The sequence below is a fragment of the Charadrius vociferus genome, unplaced genomic scaffold, assembly GCF_000708025.1.
Source record: "Charadrius vociferus isolate BGI_N301 unplaced genomic scaffold, ASM70802v2 scaffold545, whole genome shotgun sequence".
Taxonomy (NCBI): Eukaryota; Metazoa; Chordata; class Aves; order Charadriiformes; family Charadriidae; genus Charadrius; species Charadrius vociferus.
In genome coordinates, this window is record NW_009648590.1 from 1163820 (window position 1) to 1186057 (window position 22238).

Sequence of the window (22238 nt, forward strand, 5' to 3'; positions counted from 1 at the left end):
ACACTGTATCTTTTTAAGGCAGCTAAATAACATCCAGGCAATTTGCAGCGTATAGAAACAAATCTATGAACATGAACAATGGACGAATACCACGACCTGGAAATTTCCAAACCATGCAAACTTCCCTGTGTCTAGACTTAAGTCTATAGTGACGTTTCCACTTCTCATTGTACATTCAGTGATTATTGAAGAAAGAGAGTGTGAGGGATTACTACACTTCCTTTGTGAAGATTATGGGAAAATATATCAACTCTTTTTATTGCCACAATAATTGTAAAATCAATCACATTACATATTACTGTTATCTCTTCAGCTTTTATATTCATAAGACAGAGCAACACTACAAAGTTAATACAGCAAACATTCGTCAGTGCAAGCTTTCATTCTCATGACAGTTTATTTCCTGGGAATGAGAAGGGGAAAACAAACAACCCACAAGGCCTAGAAAAGCTGGAGAAAAGATCACCCACACATTCCACAGCAGTATCAGAAGCTTCTTGTCTTAGTGCCCTTTTTTTTTCCCCTCCTCATGGCCAATACTTTCAGTGGTATCTTCCTCTTTCCTTTTCAACCTGATATTTTCTCAGTTCTGTGCATTGCTCTGTCCTGCTATTCCTAGGTGTCTGGATGTTTGGGTGCAGAATTTGGAGAAGTGAAACTTCCACCTTGCCAAGTGCCAAAGGTGGAAGACAATGACTCAAAATACTGAACCAGCAAAAATATGTCATGGCCATGGGCCACAGATTCAGATGGTTGGCAATGGCAGTGGTGAAGAATTGAGTCCAGGCAGCTGCTCATGCCCACCTTTGCTCTCTCTTTGTAGGCTAGTGTCAGGACTTTTTTGGCCTATATGCCCGAGTACACTTGTGTTGAGGCACCGCCGACCTGATTCACACAACCAGTCCCCAAGTGATGTTGCAGCTCTCTCCTTAGGCACAAGAACACTCAGCATTTGGAAAAAATGTTTGGCCCTGTCCCGAGGCATGTTGGTCTACTGTCAGAAATTTCCTGGGAATGAGAAGGGGAAAACAACAACAAACAAATGCGCCAGGACTCTAAAACAGTGACAGCACTATGAAGCTCCCACAGGTTGGTGGTCGCACTCTGGTTTTCATGTTTCTTTCAGTCACAGGCCCCTTGGCATCATATTTGGCTCATACTTCTTAAACATATGCTGTGGGAGCCAAAGAGGGCACATGGACTATTGGCCTTCTGACCATTTCTGCTGCGCTGATGGTATAAAGCGGATGATGCAGTGGGAGAGGAACTAGAGAGGAAGTGAAGGCTGAGAAGAAACATTACAAGGTCCCAGTCTAGATGCAGTGCCTCCAAGCTATTGATTCATGTGGCAACAAGTAATGGAAGGTACCAGCGGGAATCTCACCTATACTTGAGCTGAAGAAAATGCACTTGTAAGGAATCAATCAGAGAAAAGGGGTATTTGTACTTCTTTAGGCAGTGCAGTGTTTTAAAATTCCATCTTTACATCAAGATGTAAAGCTTTATGCTTAAAGCTTTGCCAGATTGCTGCCTATCCCCTCCTATGTTTACCATAAAGAATATCTATCTTCATGTTTCTTTCCATTCTGTGGTGTCCCTTCAGCTACATTGAACGTCGTATCTGAAGTAATTTTACATTGTCTCAACTCCCAGAAGAGGCAGCTACCCTGCAGCTTCCATCTCTGCCTGTTTTGTCTGTGGCATTCCCTGAATCAATACCTCTGACTTCTATTTAAAAACCCGTGCTTCTTCCTAGAATTGGTGCATTTCAAAAATGACCTCTAATATTGCTTTTACCAGCCCACCTTTGAGGAAGCAGATGGTGTGCTCTGAGGGCTCTGCAGAGTCCGTGTACAGCTGAACCCATCTGGCACTGGAGAATGCTATCCTCTATTGTTTACTCAGGGCAGTTAGCAAACAGACTTTCTGGGGATATAACCATCAAATGTTTCCCCTCTTTCTTCATTTTCTTTGTTACCAATGCGTTTCAACTCTATATAATCAATGCAGCAAGAGGTAAATGATGCTCAAAACAAATTCCCTGCCCAGTGATGCATAGAAAGGAAACAAGCCCTGATGAAAAAATCAGTATTGCAGTAGGGCCCACTGTGGCACAAAAATACAAAATAAAGCATCCTAGAATGTAATTTCACAAAGGTTTTGTTCAGAATTCAGAATCTGAAACACTACCTTACCGTGCTTCATGCTGCTCCCTACTGGACTACAGATGATTAACTTAAATATTTATTAGCAGCTGGTGATTTTCTTAGCCTGTAGCCACTCAGCTGAGATGAGATAGATAATCTGCCTGTGCTAGTACCTACAAAGGAGCCTGTATTTTGTGTTTTTCAGTACCATTGCGCTCCTGGCAAGAAAGAAGGGAGTCTTTTCACTAAAGATGATCAGCTTACACTAACTGAACATGGTGAAATAAAGACAAGGGTTGCAGCCCTGTGTTTTTGGAAGAGAAAATCCTAGTTTTGCTCAGCAAAACCCAACAATTTCTCCCTTGAAAATTTTTGTTTTATTTTCAGGGAAAAATTTATCCTGACTGTAATCCATAGGTCAGTGGGACAACAGCGACAGTGAGCCTGAATCCCAAGCAGGCTGTGTTGCAAGTATCACAAGTGCTTGCATACCAATGTCAACTAATGCCCTATACAAATTCAGCAGTTCCACAAGAGCCTTTTGTAAATTGAAGTAAAATATTGCAGCTGGACTTCTCCATGTGTAAGAACCGGTTACGAAAGAGCTTATCCAAAAGAGCGCCAGAGCTAGGGCAGAAAACTCTTTCCAGAGTGCTTTTGTAAGTAAAGAAATAGAGATTTGTGTCTAGCTTGTAATTTCATCAATTAATTTTGGGCTTCCACGTGTAGTTTCCGTGCCCCTTTTCAGCTTGTTCTGGGAACAGTACAAGTACAGTTTTAGCCTCTTCCTTCCCAACAACACTTGAGAGAGGCCTCTTTAGTCCTCTTCCTTTGAATCTAATGTAAAGTTTTCTCAGGTGCTCACTTTTCACACACCCCTGATGCTGACAACAGCGTAAGGCTAAATATTTACAAAGAATTTTTTCTTGACTAGTTATCTCCTAAAGTTTTTAACAGTTTTTTTTTTTTTAATTTATTTTACACAAGTTGTTCAATACTGCAAAGGGTAGAGAAGTATTACAAGTTTGTTTAAATTTGCTGAAGTATGTTGTTTTGTTGTTATTCACTTTTTTCCTTCTTTTCTCTACAGTTATTTAATGTGACTGATTATGGGGATAGCTCTCTTTCTACTTCAGTGTTTGGATTCCCGTGCGTCTCTTCTTAGGCAATTTTAGAAAAAGTGGCAAAGACAGGAAAACATTGCAAATGTAACTATGTACTCTTATAATTTGAAAAATGAGCAATGTTTACATAGGAAAGAAACTACAGGAGCTTGTATTGCTCATTTAGTGTTGCTTAAAGTTGAGGAATACCATATGAAACTGAATATTTTTGGTGCACTTTCAGAGCATCAATTATGACTAGACCTGTGTAAATCTTAAGTCAAAACAACACCATGTTTAAAATCAGATTTTTTTTTCCCCACTTTACTTTTAATCCAGGAATGTGAATTTTGTGGGCAATTTTTCTGGCAGCAGAACTTTTGTGGGCATTTTACGAGTTTTTACAGCCTTTCTGCTTGTCATTGGCAATTTTTGAGGCAGCTTTTAAAAGCAAATTTCCAAATATGGGGCAAAGTTATCTACTGTTCCTTCCTTTGCTTTTTTCTCATGGTTGAATTGGGCATACATGCTCACCTGGGTAGTCTGGTTTTACTCAGTTGCAGAGAGGGATGGAGGGGCTGACTGTGCTCTCACTGAGCCTTTTAACATTGCAAGTGTGGCACTCATGAAGCCTGGCTTCTTCTGTGTCGGAGCTGAGGCTCTCTTTAGATTCTTTGTTGTCTAATCAGAGTAGAGAGGTCATGCTGCTGTGATTTCCTTAATGGAGCTTCAATTATGTACATTCCCATTTATTGTTGTGCAATGTGTGCAAACTTAATGTTTTAGAAAAATCTTTGACATCGTTTGAAATTGACTGATAGTTTCATTGGTCTGTAGAGATGGACAGACAGTTTGAATCAGCCTCATTTTCTTAAGCAGCTATGTTTAAAAGATATCATGTAGGCTAAAACTAATAATGTCTTTTGTTTTGTTGTTATCAAAGTCCTTTGATTATTCTGTGAATTCACTACTTAGAATTTACCAGTCAGAATTGCTGCCTCAAAGGGAAATCAAACAAGAATGTTTATTTTGGGCCCTTTTAGATCCAGTTAAGTCCATACAAGAATATTACTCTACTGTTAAGGTTCGGGATAATTTGAGGGATGACTAAAGTCTGCTAGGGAACACCATGATTTTCATACCCCAAACCTGGAAATTCTTTCTGTTCTGATCAAAGACCAGCATCTTCTCCTGACAGTACCGCTACGGTCTAGAACCCAGCTCATGTTAACTCAAGGTTACAAAAATGCCTTTGCAGGCTGAAAGCCAGGTGATAATGATCTGTGTTTCCCCCACTTGCCATTCAAGGTTCAAAATGCATTTTTAAGTTCTTAAAACTTAAGTTTTAGCTTTTCTTAAGTTCTTTTTTGGCACCTTAGAATAATTCTTCACTCGCAGTGATTTCTATCAGTATTGCTGCATTTAACTAGTGCTTGACTAAACTATTTTATCTTCACTGAGGTAAGTTTTGGCTTAATTATGGTTTCTTGTGTTCTGGTGTCTTGTGTTCTGGTTTGCCACAAATGTAGATGAGGCATCTTCAATGTTCATTGTGTAAAACAAATACAGAGAGACTCTACACAGCTTGAGCTCTAGGTTTGTTTATATGTTTTATGGTAGGACAGAATGTGTAAACATCATTCTAGATGCTTATCCAAACCTTACTGAAAAACCGTGAGAGCATGGGTCCTGTTCAGATCTGCTGTTGCCACCTCTGACTTGAGGTGTTTATGAGTTGGTGTGCTTTGCATGGGCTGTGGCAGGGGAAGTTGGAATGATGACCGCTGGTAGCATAAACTAGAGAAGACTGGGAAAAGGCAAGCTGCATATGCCTTCAAAAGTTTTGGTCTATTGGATGAAGATTAAAATGATCTTTGATAATTCAGTAACTTGCACAAATTTCTTATTCACTGTGATGCTCAGCATGATTGTTTTGACACAAGAGGCTGTTCCAATACACATCCCTTACCTTTCCTCTGATGCTACCACGCTGTTGCTATTTGACACAGTATTTAGAATCACAGAATCATAGAATTGCTGAGGTTGGACGGGACCTTTAAGATCATTAAGTCCAACCATTAACCAACCCTGACAAAACCACTTCCAAACCATGTCCTCAAGTACCACATCTACCTTTTTTTTAAACACCTCCAGGGAGGTGAATCCACCACCTCCCTGGGCAGCCTATTCCAAGGTTTAATAACCCTTTTGGTAAAAAAATGTTTCCTAATATCCAATCTAAACCTTCCCTGACATAACTTGAATCCCTTTGTGTAGCTTTCCCTCTTCATTAATGGACAGAAGGTCCTCAGAAGCTTTTTAGCTTGAGTGCACCTCTCAGCATCTGTGTTGTGGCTATCTAAGTGCTGTATCATCCAAGGAAGTGGATGGCAAAATACAACAGCTTTGGGCAGCTTCAGTATCTGTTTGTCCTTTTTGCTTTATTGATGATGTTGTGCAATCTTATTGACATAATTCAGAAATAGGCCTCAGGAAGGTCAAGCAAAGCAAATCACTGAGATGCCGCTAGTGAAATTTCAACTAGTTGTGGCGGAGCAGAAGCTGGGGATGAGGGAGGAAAACAGAAAGGAAAGGGAAGGATAGGCAGAAACAAGGTAGTATTGGTGCCAGGACTTCAAACTAGTCCATATTTATTGCGCCTGTTTAGCAATATTTGAGGAATGAAAATTTACCAAGGAAAATATCGAAACATTTATCTGCAAAAGGATCATTTGGGAGCTAATACCTCCTTCTGTCAGAACCTGAGGCAGGAGGACATTTGAGTATTGTGAGTAGTGAGTACAGCTGAAGCGTTCAATGCCTCTACAGCAGGAAAGCAAAGGTAATTGGTCTGCACATATCTGCAACCTGATGACACTCCCGCATAGCATGTGGAATCCAACAGTGCATGCAGGGAATGGAGATGGGAGACACATGACCTTGTAAACACAATAATAATATGCATAAGAAGTTTATTTTAATAAATGATCTTTACAAGTTTCCTGTTGTTCTTTGTTGCATCTTTTTCTCATTTATTACTATTCAAAGACATTTTTAGTGCTGCTTCTCTTTCTAACCTTGGGTTATTTCAAACAGATGTTTTTGAAGTGCTTTGTTTGTGTCCCATTGAGTGCGTGCAGGAAATCTCAGGCAATTTTTTTTTCTTCTTACATGAACAGCCATGAATGAAAAGTGTTTCCTACAATTTATCATTTTTACAGCTGCACACAACTTTATTTTCACAATTTTTAGTGTGAACTTTCCATTGCTTCATTCTACCTGCTATTCTATTTCGTAGTACAATGAACAAGCCATCAATTTCAAAAGTTTCTTTTCCTCCAAGAGCTTATTTCTCAATCATGCTCTCCAAATTTGGCTAAGTGCACTTTTGACCCATCAGGTTGCTGAGTATGTATTTCATGGAATCTTGATGTTTTTCCATAACATTTGCAATTGGTAATTTGTACCAGCTGGAGCAGCCATTCTCACTCCATTTTTATGGCTCATTAAAGGAGAAGTGAGTTATTGCAGTTAAAACAAGGATGTAAGATTCCACCAAGCAAGAGTGCATGATATTTTCTTAGGATGGACTTTTTGGGATGCTTGCATAACCTTTTTGAGTTTGTCTCTAAATATGACATGTAGTCGTGGAGAAAGGAGCACGGCTCAGAAATTTGCTTTCATCTGAACTTACTTTAACCGTCAGTGCTGCAGTGGCCAGATTGTGGGTTTGGGATAAGTCCAGTTCCTGTGCATGTTAGGAATCATACAGGTGTGAAAGGCTAGTAGTGGTTACCCACGGCACACCTGGATCTATTAGCTAGGCTGGTAATTAAACTAGACAAGGAAGCAGTCTGCGGTGCAAAGCCCAACTAGCAAGGTGTCAAAAAAGCCCATTGTATGGAGAACTATTCTGAATCTTTTGCATTCCAAAAAAAACATGACTGGGACCCTATCTGAACTATTTTTTGTTACTATTTGGGACTCGGCAACCTCCAGCTTTCCTTTTGTAATGGCCTCTTCTTGGCATTCGTCTCTAGACTATGGTTCTCCTGAATAGTGCCCAGGTTGTTAAAAATTCCTGGCATGGCAAATATCTAGCTCAACACCTTCGTCATGTGCAGCTAAAAGTTGGCAACAGCCTTGGTTTTCCAGCCTTTATCAAAAGACAAGGGAATGTTTACTGCTGACTTTGGGAATGCTTCCCTTAAATAAAGATAATTAAGGGTAGTGAGAATGGGCTTGTTTTGTAGAAGTATAGACTGGCCAACTTGCAGCTGCCAAGAGGGAAATGATTTTGCAGTTTAATGCAAACTTTGTGGGCTTTAGAAGAACAACAGCTTGTTTTTAACAATATTTGTTGAAAGGGTAAATTATATATTGAGAAAAGGCATGCTAAGTATCTGAGCCAACAAATGCACATGCTAGTATTACCAGAGAAGCGTGGTGAAGTTCAAGTGATTTCTTTGGGCTACAAAAAGTGCATAGCAGAACTTTAATATGGTGACAAGTAAAATTTTAGGACTGACCCAGCTTTTATTTTTCTGATTTTTAGACCAGGGAATAAGCTGCGTAAATAATTTCAATCAATTAGCTCTGTAATATTCCTGGTAAGTATGTTTTCCTGAATGGAAATCAGAGGCAGAAAAGTGAGGATCCACATCTTAAACATATCTAAAAGCCTCAGTGCCTGGGTATCCAAAATCTACCAAGGAAAGGTATAAGCCTTTAAATGTAAAGGAAATGGTTGAAGTCTTTAACCAGAAATCTGAGTATTTTCCATTTATGCCAATTTAGAATAAAACATGATTTATCAATGAGTTACCTCTGATCACAGCAAAAACTTCGCAGCTGTGTAAAATTATTGTTCATGAGAAAATGCTTTGTAAATACAGATTTATATATAGCACAAAATCTTTGGCTGATATCATCTGCCCTGACTCTAGTGGGGTCAGTGACAATGACTTCAAGAGCGTGCAGCTGTCTTAGTGATCTAGAGGAACGTAGGCATCCATTAAAGTACGCATAGGTTTGCCGAACCCAGCAAAGAATGTTTAGGTCATACAGGAATTTGCCATTGACGTGTGCCTGTCCCTTGCCATAGCTGATAAGATATAAGTGAGTTGTAGTCTTCACCTGGGTCTCAGGAGTGCTGAGGGCTGAAGGTGGTCTGAAAGGAAGCAGCCTGGGAACGCCTTTTCCTGCCTTTGCTTACTGGGCATTTCTGAAGACCAGGCACGGGCATATTCCTGCTTGAACTTCACGCTGTGTGTGGACTCTGATCTGCACTTGCCTAACTGCCCTGTGGGTTCCTAAAAGCTGCTCTGGAATGTAATTGATTTTAGGAACTGGAAAGAATGAGATAATTGCAGACTTTCCACCCATGGATATTTTAATGGTAACAGATGGGGGAGAACTAAGGTTACCATGAAATATTTTGAAATTATCTGTTGAACTTCTCCCTGATCTCTGCAGTGAGCCTTAAGTAAAGAGCCAGTGTGGAGTGCTGACATTCAGATCTGCACAAAGCAATCTGCTAGCATCATTTGGAAGAATGACCTTGTTCAAGGACCCAGAAATGTGATAATTGTGGTTTCAAAGAAAAAGATTCCGTCTGTGTAAAACAAAGGGGAATGCGTCATTGGATGCATTGACACTAAACTGACAGTATGTGTTAGTTGCCTCAAATGCAAATTTAGATGGTTCATTTCAGGTACCTATTTTTAAAGATGCAAATTAAAAATTGCTAGATTTGTGGCTGACATCTTATAACTGAGGTCATTTTTTATAAAAGGCACTGGTGACTTGGAAAGGCTTAATTGCGTGAGACTTCGTCTGCTGGTTTTGGATTTCATTTTCAACAAATTCAATGATCCTGCAGTTTCCCCCAAAATTTAAGTCATGCTAGCATCCCAAAAAGTAGTTGTCCACCAAAAGGAAAGCTTACTTTTGGAAACACCAGTTAGAAGTTGTGAAAACAAAATATAGAAGCCTTTCTTTCTCTTCCACATCTGAAATCTACCCGTGTTCAGTTCTCAATTTATTCAGTGGGAAGAGTCATCTCACCTCATCTTAGCTGTCTGAAACCACAATGACTGCCTAAGCCCATCTTTTAGCTCATATCTGTCATTAGTGGGGGAAGGAAGGCACATCAAAAAGGCAGTGCACCCTTTCCTGAGGAAATATACGCCAGGCAGCTTTTGAAGGTGATTCATCCTGGCTACCCATCTCCAGTGACTTCCATGAGCATCTGTGTGCCTGATTTCTATAACAGGTTATGGTAGGTTAGATGGTTGACTTGAATGAAAAAAAGACCAATAGATTCATTATGGCTGGAAAAGACCTTTAAGATCATCAAGTCCAACTGTTAACTAACTCTACCAGGCTCACTTCTAAACCATGTCCCTGAGCACCATATCTAGATGGCTTTTAAATACATCCAAGTATGGTGGTTCAACCACTTCCCTGGGCAGCCTGTTTCAGTCTTTGATAACCCTTTCAGTGTAGAAGTTTTTCCTAATGTCTAACCTAAACCTTCCCTGGCACAACTTGAGGCCATTTCCTCTTGTCCTATTGCTTGTAACTTGGGAGAAGAGACCAACACCCACCTCAATACAGCCTTCTTTCGGGTAGTTGTAGAGAGCAATAAGGTCTTCCCTCAGCCTCCTTTTCTGCAGACTAAACAACCCCAAGTTCCTCAGCTGCTCCTCGTAAGACGTATTCTAGAGACCCTTCACCAGCTTCTCTGAACCTTCTCTGAACCCTCTCCATGAGGGCCCCATGACCAAGACTTCTAATGACCTCATCACCAAAGACATCAAAATTTTGCCCACATTAAGGCTTTTTACAGCTTATATTTTCTGACCCAGTTCCCAAAGTTCAGAACCTGAGAATGGGGAGGGTGTTTGCACATAAGAAGTGAGAATGCCCTTTAGCAATTTTCAGTAGCAGGAGATGGAGATGAGGGTAATTTGAAGGACTTGGTGCTGAGGAATTGCTTGGGCTGTTGTTTTATTGAAAATCCTCCAAAGTTTGATAATGTTTTGGGCACAGGACTTCTCTTCTTGTAATAGACATGAAAGAATTTATGACTGTGAAGTAAAAATATAAACTGTATATGATTTCACTTATAGTTGGCTAATGTGGTCAAAAGCTTATTTGACTTAAAGTGAATTGAAAAAAGCCGTTCACCATCCTGCCAAGGCCACTGAACTTAGCATTGTTCTAAATAATACAAAATTAATTGATTGCTTCGTTTTATTTTTTTTTATTATTATTATTCAAAGAAAGAAGGATATTTCAGGCAACATGGGGATGGCAAAACAATTGCTTGTAATTTCTTCCAATGAAAAATGCCAGTGTAGCGCAGTACTTTGGGTTTCAGTGATTGCTCCTTGCAAAGACATGTTTTTTCTTCCTCTGCATGTTGTCACTTGTATTTTTCCATACAAAAGCAGTGACGGAAGATAACTGTCCAGCCTAATACAAATCCATTGGGTCACAGGCTACCAGTTACTCTGTTCTCAGTTGTGTTTTGAGGATTACTGCTGGAGCTGACTTTCTCGGTCATGTCTTTTCCTCAGTGGTTCACACGTGCTATATATGCAGAGCCTTAGAGTAAGATGTGGCAGACTGTGGAATGAATCATACCTGCTGACTGTTGTGAAAAGACGTGGTGAGCTCCTGGATTACTTTCTGTGTGTGTGCTGCACCCCTCCCACCAAACCACTATTTGAATGGAGCATCAAAGGGTCTGCTGTGCAAACTGTGGAGGCATCTGTCCGCCCAGCTGACTGAAACTACTGCACACGTGCATTGTGCCGCATAACCGCGTGCAATCTGCTCTGGATACTTTTGGGCAGTGTTAAATATCCTGTGCATTTGCTTTGCAGTTTCTTTTCACCCTAGCAGGCAGTTGGATACTGTCACGGGGAGTCTTACAGACCTTCTATGCACTCGCTGCTTAGCTGGTCTACACATGCTCTCTAACCCCAATATGTCCACAGAACATCAGTTTTATTGAGTTTGTACGTTATAGTGAGATAGCAGATACACACCTATTTCTGCGTAGCAATTCTTGAATGAAAATATAGTTCACTGTACAGTGAACATCTGTTTCTCAAAATTATTAACAAATTTCCTACCAGTAATTATAGTGGTTTTCCAGAGAGGGGTAAGGAATGCACTGTAGATCAGAAGGCTGACTTTCAGTTCAGCAGACGTTTGTCTTTCCAGCCTGTAGGAGCGACACTTGGTCTTTTTCTGTGTGTAAACTGAAGCTGGCATTTATGCACTCAGGTCTACTTCTGATTATTATTGTTCTGTTAATTTCTAAGGCTTGTGGTTGATTTGATTTATTTATTTTGATTTTTTTTTTAAAAAGCAATTTGAGCTGGCTATCAAAAGAATGTTATCACAAATGAGTTGTCTTTGAAGTCATCCTCTTGGGTTTTCATTACATAAGGGTAATTTGACTAACAAAAGCCACATAAACACAGACTGATAGCAGAAGGTGCCTCATATTCATGCCCCCAGAGCCAGAGTGGCAAGGATTTGCTGAAGCTGAAAGTGTTCCTCACTAGTGTCTAATTGTAGTGACGTTCTTTTTTTCTGTAGAAAGCTCATGAAGGACCTTATTGTAACTGGGATCAATCTCCCTGTGTGCCACTTTTTGCTCATGAACCTCTGTGATGAACAGGACCGTGAATAGAGTGTCCTTTATTGAAATTAGTGCTGACAATTTTTGGGGGGGAAATTTGTATATCTAAGCATTAATCATGGCAAGATTATTAGAAATGTTTTCTTATATGGGTGTAGCAGCTTGCATTCTTACCCAATATGCGATTGCATCACCTTTTCCAAGTATTGCCCACTTCCATTGAAAGTTGGTGACATTTGAGACTGAAGAAAATGCCTGAACAGCACATAGTTACTTCACAATAGGGAGAGGCCGTAAGAGCAAACCTTATTTCCTACAGAATGTGTTACAGGATCCTTTATGTTTACAGGGAACCCTTAAACTGTTTGCTCATGGAGTGCAGTGTCAGAATTACACCGAATGCAATGGGATATTGTCTGCTTAAGGGAACTTTGACTTAAAATTTCGAAGTTGATTCCAAAGCTTTGGGAACTTCAGGAATAGCAAGAACAGATTCTCTCCTGGGATATGAAACCAGCATTCAGGGTATGAAACCTGATGTTTTGTTGCTACATACACCTATTTTGTTAGGTGTCCATAAAATTCGGTTCTCTGTGCAAAACTTTCTTGTACCGTACGTCTTGGGTACATTAATAAAAACTGGTACATCAGTAAAACTCTCACAAAAGAGTTGAGGAGGAACATTCTCATGTATAACTGTAGCTGTGGAATGATTTAGTGTTATGAAAAGGTTTTCTCTATTTGTGTCTATGAAGTACGTACGTCTGTGGAAGGAAGTAAGAATGACAGATCTTTTCTGGGGTTATTGCAGCAGGAAGCCAGTAACTCATTTTAGCTAGCTGTGTCACTATTAGCGAGGGTGGCAGAAGTTCTAGTGTTGCTCAAATCTCTTAAATTTTTTCAGAACATTTTCATACTTTGCAGAAAGATAAAACAGAAGCTTTTCTTGGTGTGATGTGGACCGCATCTACCTTCCACTCCTCCTCCTCCTCATATGGGAGAGAGGAAACTTTGAATAATTTCTTCCAACCCTTATCTGTAGCAAACTTCTGAACTCACAACCCAGGCAAACAATCCACTCATGAAGATATTCTGGTCTAGGGTACAAGTCCTTTTTCCCACAGAGCTGTTCTTTAGGGCTGACCTATCAAAGATGAGTCCATCACCTGAGCTCTGGGATCTCTGATCTCAGTATGCGTTGAAAGGGACCAAGCAAGAGTCACTTCAGCCCAGGCTGAAGGCCCTCTCTGGTGAGAGCCTTTGCTATGTGGACAAGGCTTAGTTCTAGTAAGAGATTCCACTGCAGGCTTTCTTAGTGAAACTTCTATCAGACTTAGCAGAGGCTTGTGATCTTGAAGAATTAGTGACAATTGATGAAAGGCCATTGTCTCAAGAAGGTACTTAACCTGCTCTAGCAGCGCTGTGTTCAATAGCTTGCCTTCTTTTCCCAGCTATAATAAAAAAATATCTCTGCTTTCCTTTTTTGCTTTCTACAAACCTCACCTGTCAGGTAGTAGGCTATCATGGTTGAAGCAACATATTAATCAGGTTCAGCTGTCAATATCAAACTGTTTATCTGTTAATATCAAGAGCAAAACAAGGATAAATATTCCATCCTTGGTAACATGTAATGATGTTAGAATTTTTATTTTACTTTTTAAAAAATTTTCATGTGCATTCAAAGTCGTTTTTTCCTCGTCTGCCCCAATGGTAGGAGGATGATTCTTGGAGAAAAAGATTGAGTTGTACTGTTGAAAACATGTGGTGAGTCACAGTCGTAAGCTTTGAAAATAAATGCAGAGACTATCCACGCAGCTTTGCAAACTTTGCATCGGTTGAAGGAGCTTGCCCCAAGTATTCAGACAATATGTGTGCTTTGCATGTTAATTGAAGCTGACTGGTATCCAGACTGCGGTGGTGTTAATCTTCTCTGCAGTGATATGCAATGCTATTTTTAAAAAAAATCGACAGCATAAAAGCAAGCCCTCTGGCTAAGGAGATAAATATTTGTACACAAATACTGTTTTATTTATAACAGAGAGGAGAATGCTTGGAGCAGTTACTCAGAAATTTTACATTTCAAGAACACGCTGAAAACAGCTTCACTTTTTCCTGTTACTTGGTTTGGATCTAACGTGGCTTTGTGTCTTTGAGCTGTGTAAATTTCATGGACTGAGTTCAGTGGCCCAGTTTCTAGTCATTTACTTTCTTTCTCCCTGAATTTTATGATAGCTAGTACTTTAGGGAGACATTAAAAAGAGCAGGAGCGGGGCTGTGGAACAGCGTACGCTTTGGATAACTTCTCACCTTCACTGAGGACCCAACCCGCCTGCTCTACACAAATGTATTGCTCTGCTGAATTCAGTGGGATTGTTTGCAGATACTCTCAGGGGTTTTTACAGTGGATGCATACAGATATTTTCCTTGGAAGGACAGTGTGGGAGGCCAGATTCTGGAAGTGATCTACCCCCCTTGCCAAGATTTTACACCTACTTGAGCTCCCTGTGTGTTCAGAGGAAGTTAAAACGCATAGCATTGCTCCGGACTAGGCTTTTCCTTTGGGTAGTTAAGGGATTATTCCAGGGACTAAAATGTGAAATAACTGTGCGTAGAACAAAGGTTCTCAGACATTTTCCATAATATTTGGCACATGTTCACAGAGAATTTGCAGACTGGAGGAATAGCTTCCCTTGGAAATCTCATTAAGAAAGGCATTAGCTGTATCTTAATATAATTAAACAACTAGATTTGGAGCTAATATTGTGTGACCAACCAGTTCTTTGTAACTGCTGTGCTGATGACTGTAATCTGAAAAACTTTTGGCTGACCTACAGCCTGGCTTGCCTGTGGCATGTGCCGTGGTCTTAAGACAGCTTAATATTAGAAATGGTTCAAACCTCCCTTCTGGCCTGGGATCTCCTTATGCACAGGAATTGTCTGCTTCTCCTACAACTAGCTCCGTGGGCTTCAGTGGAACTAGGTCTGGTAGATCTGTGCAAATTTTTTGTTCTGAACTTGAAAGGAAAAGGAGGGGGAAAAAAAAGAAACAGTGAAAATTTAGGTTTTATCAGTCTATAATGAACTTCTTAGAACAGAACAAAATATGCTTTGGTTGAAAAAAACGTTTTTTTCATACAAAACATACAGTTACAATAAAAGCAAAGTGATTGATTGACTGAGTTCCTTAAACTGATTCTGAAAATTTTAGCAGTATGATTCTTTTAGTCAGTAGCCTGACAGACTCAGCATTTTCCTGTGAAATGGTGCGTGAGACTGAACCATACTCACCGGCTGCAATGACCAGTCTGTGGGGAAAAGATGGGAAGTCAGCATCTTGCCCTCCGCTTCCATGGCTTTAATACAAGCTCCTAAAAATAAAACATGTCAAAAGTTTGCGTTAATGTTTTTATTTCAGTCAAAATGGTTTGGTGAATTTGAATGCATTCCAGAATTACTTCAGCCACCCCGAAACAGAAGTTTTCAGCTAATAAATTTGTCTGGATGCTCTTCAGTGGGGCAGCCTGGCCTTAGCTTTATGGTTGCAGTTAGGACTATTTCAAAAAGCATAGAGATACATGGAGTGCAGTAAAGACAAACTATCATTGGGCTCTTACTTAGTAAAGGTAACTGGCAGCAGCTGCTGTGACTCAATGAATCAGAAATAGTTATAGATAATGGATGGTAAGACAAAGACAATGTAATTTTTTTTCACACGAGAGCGGCTGATCGTGTGACAAGGTTTTATTATAACAACTGTACTTCTGTTTTTCCAAATGATTGATGCACATAGTGCTCTGCATAATCTCCTTCGATGATGAATGTTGGTGCCATGAAGCAACCGTTACTCACTGTGCTATTATTGAACATGAATTTTGAATGACTTGTGGGATAGAGCTGTCGGGTACTTAAATCAATGAAATAAAAGTCAGGAAGAGCCAAAGATAATGTTCCTCCTTCACTATTAACTCCTGTGGCTTGTGTGCAAACAGCGTTTCTGGTAACTAGTGAAGGGGGTCACATCTCTGGACTCCCCATACACAGGATAGAGGAAGGGGGAGCCGTATGAACTAATGCTTACTGTTTGGATGTGAAAGTTGTTTTGTTTTTTCCTCTTCCTCCCCTCCTGCATTGGCAAGAAAAGCTGGGAATGGGGAGGAGGGATCAGTGGTTTGGCTCTAGGGAGGCGGTGAATTCATCTTCCACGTGTGCTGCCCGAGGCTGGAATCAACCTGAAAGGTGGGGGAGCACCTTTCCTAGCTCTGCTCATCAAACACAACGTGTTGCTGCTCACACCTGTGCAGTTACACAGGAGGGGGGGATGGGAGCACTGAACCATGTTTCTCAATGAATTCATGGGGCTGAGGTTGCTCCATGGATTCCCCAAGCCGGCTTTCAGGACCAGAGGGAAGCATGCTGGCATAGTTGAATGCTCTCCACCTGGCTTACAGAGATAAGGAGAGTTCTATTTGTTTTATTTGTACATCACTGACCTTCCCATCTCCATTCTCACATCAGGAACGAAATATTGAAAAAATTGTTTTTCGACTGCCGACAAGCGGATGAGTTAACCCTCCTGGAGAGGTTCCACCTCTTGCTCAAGATTTTTTGTAAAGCTAAATATGTAGCTGTGTGTCAGCAGTACCACTGTGAGTAGGAGTGGCATTTATGTGACCTAGCCAGAGGAACAGTCGATATGTTTTATGATTTTTGTTCTCTACAGCCTCACTCTTTATGTGAGGAAAGGGGGGGGGGGGAGGAAACCCAGCTGGAAAGAGCTGTTGGGGCAGTGCACACAGGCAGGCTGACTGTTTTGCAGCTCTGCCATGAAATACAGCCCTGTGGAGTCTTGATTTCTCCTGAAAGCGCTAATGCTACAGAGGCATTGTGATTGCAAGGGAATGCAGGTACTCACTTCATTTTAAGAACTTCATGTATGTGTCTGTTGTAGGAGGTTGGGCTCCCGATACAGTTAATAAAGTGAGAGTAGGCACCTATATTGGGCTCTAGCTCTGAATTACCTTGTGGAAAAGGTTATTTTTCTCCATGGCCTATAGAAAAAGCTGAGGAAGAGTAGTCTCCTAAGTAGAAGACAACGTATAGATGACATGATGACTACTCTACATTTTTGCATCTTGAACAGGACAAATTAACAACTTGTGATTTCTGCTACACTGTTAAATGTAAATTTGAGTGTTTATTTAACTACTGTTTAACAAGGCTGAAGACATTCACAAAAATGCTTTAACATGTCAACTCTTTCTTCCATTGTCCTTTTAAATGAATAATTTTCTTCTTCTAATTGTAAGCATGTATATTCTTGGATTGTTTAAAATATTTGCATTTTACTCTTTAATTTTACAATTTCTTCTTCTCTTTCTTCCCTATTTTGTTTTTCTAATTTGCCACAGAAAGTAGAGTAAAGGGGAGGAACAGACAAAAGAAAATTAGACAAATATATTCATTTTCTTTGACACAGGAAACATTTTCAGCACAAATCTTTGTTTTCAGAAAGACTGTTATCCCCCCAGTAATAACAGTAACCTGATAAAAAAGCTTCCATAAGTTCTGTTTAATATAGATAGGATAGTCTGAGGGTGACCTCATGATCTAATGAAAATCATAGTATTTCCTAACCTTACATAGTATTTCTGCAATGGCATTTCTAAATATACTCTAATACAATTTTGCATAAGTGTACACCAATCATCATAAATGGCTGACATTTGTCAACAGATGCTACTCAAGAAGTTACTTCCTTACTTATGGCTGGAATGAAATTGCCCTCTCTTAGCTCCTGTGTTAAGTTCCAAGTGATTTCTATTTTGATTTATTTCAGTATGAGTAAGGGACAGTCATAACTTGTCGACTTATTTGAGCCTAAATATAATGTGATGTTTGTCTGGCATCATTGTGACTGATCTTTGAAAAGTGATTTTTGTTGATTTCTTGTATTCAGCTTAAAGAACCTTGTAGACTTCCAAAAGTTTTCACCTGACAATCATGTGCGCTAGGTCTCATGCTGGATCCAGTTTTGAACTGACGCTTACTCTCAAACCTATTTCTCTCTGTACTAATCGGATTTCTGTTTTCCTTTTCTGTAGGTTGCGGTCTTTGGTAAAGCAGTTAGAGAGGGGGGAAGCTTCCGTTGTAGACCTAAAGAAGAATTTGGAATATGCTGCAACTGTTCTTGAGTCAGTATACATTGACGAAACTAGGTGAGTTAACTGCAGACATCAATACTCTTCTTATATCTGGTACCAATGACACAAAATTGTAATTTGCACGTCAGTTGGGAAATTTGTTTTAGCCACGTTTTATTACTCACAGACAATATGTTTTTAATCATTAAAATATCATAGTCTGTGTAAAGCAGATCTTCAAACCTCGGTCTAAAAGCTGCTTTAAATCTCCTGGAGCAGGGGAGGAGATCAAAAGCAATAATATATTTTATATATATTCTCTTGGAGAAATGTTTTCATAACAATTTTGTCCCGCTTTTTCTGAAAGTTTCTAAATTCCTACTCCTCTGTCCCTTTGAATACTGTTACATCTTTTCACTTTTATGAAGTTTTTGAAATTAAACAAAATTTTACTCCAGGTCATGATAGAGGTAGACTGGTAAGATGTTGTAGAGGAGTTCCCTGCTCTGTTATGTGCCGTTTCCTCAGTGCTAAATGCACTTGTCAAGTCACCTCAGATGACCAGAATGGTAAAGGAGAGGACTGTATGATACTAGCTGGGAAGTTAGATATGTCCGTAAATGAGCTCTGAAAGGCAGAAAGGTCAGGAATATTGACGAGCTGAAGATAAGGAGTCAGTGGATGATTACATAGTTGTAGTTCAGAACGCTGATACTTCTTGTTTGTTGGCCTAGTAGTGAGTTTCACAATCTGACATTTAGCTATACAAAAGAATAAACAATCTGTTGAAGACTTGTACAATTGTGTTCCATTAGGGCTGATGAACCAAAGACTTTTAACAACTGCTTTAATTAGAATGTATGTGAGTTTCTTTTCTGTTAATAATGTTGCAATGCTCTCCAAGGGAGTCTGTTTACCCATCTTTCTCCCCTCTTCCCCCCGCCCCTTCTAGGCGTTTACTGGACACAGAAGATGAGCTCAGTGACATCCAGTCCGACTCTGTGCCCTCAGAGGTCCGGGACTGGTTGGCTTCTACCTTCACGCGGCAAATGGGGATGATGCTCAAAAGAACGGAGGAAAAACCCCGATTCAGGAGTATTGTCCATGCAGTACAAGCTGGGATATTTGTGGAAAGGTAAAGGGGCATGCAATTACTTTGTTCTAGTAGCTGCCCAGGTACCGCAGATTGTTCCTATAGTATTGAATGAAGAATACTTTAGTGTGGGTCTAATGATGTTTGTACACAGATCTGGATAGCACCTTGAAGCCTGGGGTTAAGTAACAGATTGAAACCTGAAACAGCACATACTGATCTGTTCTTAGTTTAATACAGATGTAATAGGACAGCTGGAATAATTTTGACAGGGAATAGGCATCTCTGCATAACCCTAGGTCAAGAGTGACAGCTTTTAAAATTTGGTCAGCCCAGACTGAGCCCTCCCTTGCCTCTGTTTACCTCTGTAGTCTAGTATTTTTCATGAAGAACTGCTAAGAGACAGAAGAAAATCCTGTATCATCATATTACTAGAATGAACTACAGACCAAGACTGATGTGAAAACTTTGGAGCTCAGGGAGGGTTTCAAAAAACCCATCGAGTCCTCTCAGCCTTTTCTGTTGTGATTTGCATCAGAACCTACTGCTAAAACTGATTGCACTTTCTGCACCCTTTAAAACGTTGAGTCATTTCAATTTGGACTCACTTCCAATCTTACCTTTTCTTATGGAGTAACCACTCTTCACTGACATTCTTCCTTCAAGCTAGAAGGAGGGCTAGCAGATGTGAAACTTTTAGCAGACTTTAGACAGCGTAAAGGACAACAGGTCCGAGCTCTCTACAGCAAAACTCAGGTCAGGAATGGAAGAGCTGTACGTCTTTCACTGTTCATCAGAATCGCAGTGACAGCCTACCAGCCCTCTGCGCAGGAGGTTGGGTGTATCACACAGTGGACCACAAGCCACACAGGCTGTACACAGAAGCCTCTTCCACCATGTCTATAGCTGATTTTTTTTGTCTGTGTACCAAAGTTATTGTACATGTGTTAAGAGTGGCAGCGAATTGTGATAAGACTAAACCTGTCATTTCTCCTTGGAACAGGTTTCTCCAGGTTTGACAGGCTATTTGTGAATTAACCCTCACTCTCAGTGAGGGACTTGCTCAACACAGAAGTAAATAAACTGCAGAGAGCTGGCTGCAGGAGGCTGTTTTCCAGCTGATCTGAATCACTCTGGCCCAAAGGAGGAAGTTTTCAGATCTTATATGGCACCAGAGGAGGGTTGTGGCTCTCCTGAGCTGAGGGAGGGGGACTCTGCCTGAATTATCACTTAAGAGAAGGCTATGGGGCTCCTGACTGGAGGGAAGAGGGAGTAAGAAATTCTGTAATTTGGGGAATGGGTGAATTTAATTTTCCAAAGGAGGCTGACTTTTTTGAGGTCTGAATGCAGAACATGACAAAAAAAAAAAAAGGGAAGTGAAGGAAGACTTCACACGGGATCATTTCAGATGGGAGAAGAGAGCTTTCCATCATCTCCTTTGAGTCCTACGTTGCTTGAGTGCAAAAAAGGGAGACCTGCAGAAAGGCCTTTTAGCTATGACAAGTGTTTGTGCATTCACCAAGCCTGTTAAGCACAGTGTGACCTGAAAACGAGTTTAAAATCTGGTACATACTTCAGTGCTTTATTTAATATAGTTGCAGATGTTGATTATTGCCTTACTCTTTCTCTGTCTGTCCCTCAAACACACACACACAGAGCGAACACCCAAAAGATTTTATACCAATCTTAAAAAAAGGCTGACAAAAGTGACAGCTGTACTGAGCTGGAGTTGATTCATTGCAGATAACAAATGATTTCTGAAGTACGTTCAGAATTAACTTGCATGTGGACCAGCAAGGACTAAGGGAACTGAAAGAGTGGTATGGTCATCTGCAGTACAGGGTGGGGACTATCTTGTTTATGTGAGTGTAGCCTTTCCCTCTAATGAAGATCTGATCTTGGGCAGATTCTCTATGATGTCCTGCCAGGTAACCAAGCTATGAGATACTGGGGAGTGTATAATCTCAAGTTAGGCTGTACAATAAGAATGATATAGAGAATATTGTGCAAGTTAGGGGCAAGAAGGAAGAAAAAAACCAAATTGTGGTCAGTGTTTCCTGGGCTAAATAAGGTCTGCTGTAATGGTTTGTTGCTTTATAGTTCTTGTTTGTTTGTTTTGTTTAATTCTATTTATGTGTTGCCTTATCTATTTTATCTTGGTAGAATGTACAGACGGACTTCAAATATGGTCGGTTTGAGCTACCCACCAGCTGTAATTGGAGTGCTAAAGGTAATCCAAATAAAAAGGTGTTGAGGGGGGCGGTTCTGTACAAAGCATCAAGGTAACACTGCAATGTTTGACTTGGTAAGGGGGTCTTAGTACTTGCCCTTTCCTTCTCTCTGACATTTAGTTTAGTTCACATACATTAATCATTCACTCGCCTAAAGGAATATCCTTTCAATAAAGGAAAGAATAGAGTTCAAGGCTGTAGCCATTTTCAGGTTATGAAGGCTACAGCTCTGTTCTAGATTATGGTGATTAAACTAGGACTTAGTAACATGATGGAATCAATCACAACCTCCCACAGGGAAGAAAGAAAACACAGATGGAGAGAGGTGTAGAAGGAAGATCAGTTGCTGTGAGAGAAGGGAATTTCTTGCATTGGTCAGCTTCAGGTCTTCAAGGTGACAATCATTTCAGGAATAACGACCCTTTTACGAGTTTTCAAGTTTCAGAGGAAAACTGATTAGTCAGAAGTAGTCAGAAAAAAACAAGGTTCAGTCCATGGGACAACTGCAAGGTTCTTGCCTTAGGGGGGAATTATCAAGACTACAAACGCAATTTAGCAACTAACTGCCTACACAGCACCTTTGCAGATTACAAGTTGCATGTGGTTACACCATGCCATGCAGTGGTGAAAAAAGGTGATACAGTGGGGCAATGCACAGGGACATTACGTGTAAAGTTCATGAAGCAATCCTTCTGCTCTACTCCACACTGGAAAGACCTACAGTTAAGTTAGTGAATCCTTTTTGGTTTGGATAGTACTCATCAAAAGATGTGGAGAAATTGCAGAAGGTCCACTGAATGCAAGAAGAAACATGCCTTTCATGTACAGAGTCAAAACATTCATCCATACCTTTTTCACAGTGCAG

The 22238-nt window shown here is 40.3% G+C and overlaps 1 protein-coding gene across 1 annotated transcript in view; it reads left to right on the top strand.

The window, feature by feature from the left end:
* The window catches only part of PDE1C (phosphodiesterase 1C, calmodulin-dependent 70kDa), a gene marked incomplete at its 3' end in the record, with an annotated part of 284944 nt that overhangs the window by 216432 nt on the left and 46274 nt on the right, over window positions 1-22238 (top strand). The window contains exons 4-6 of the mRNA XM_009886214.1: window positions 18011-18124; window positions 19002-19184; window positions 21306-21372. Of these exons, the coding sequence (XP_009884516.1) occupies window positions 18011-18124; window positions 19002-19184; window positions 21306-21372 (364 nt within the window). The remainder of the gene's footprint in view (window positions 1-18010; window positions 18125-19001; window positions 19185-21305; window positions 21373-22238) is intronic.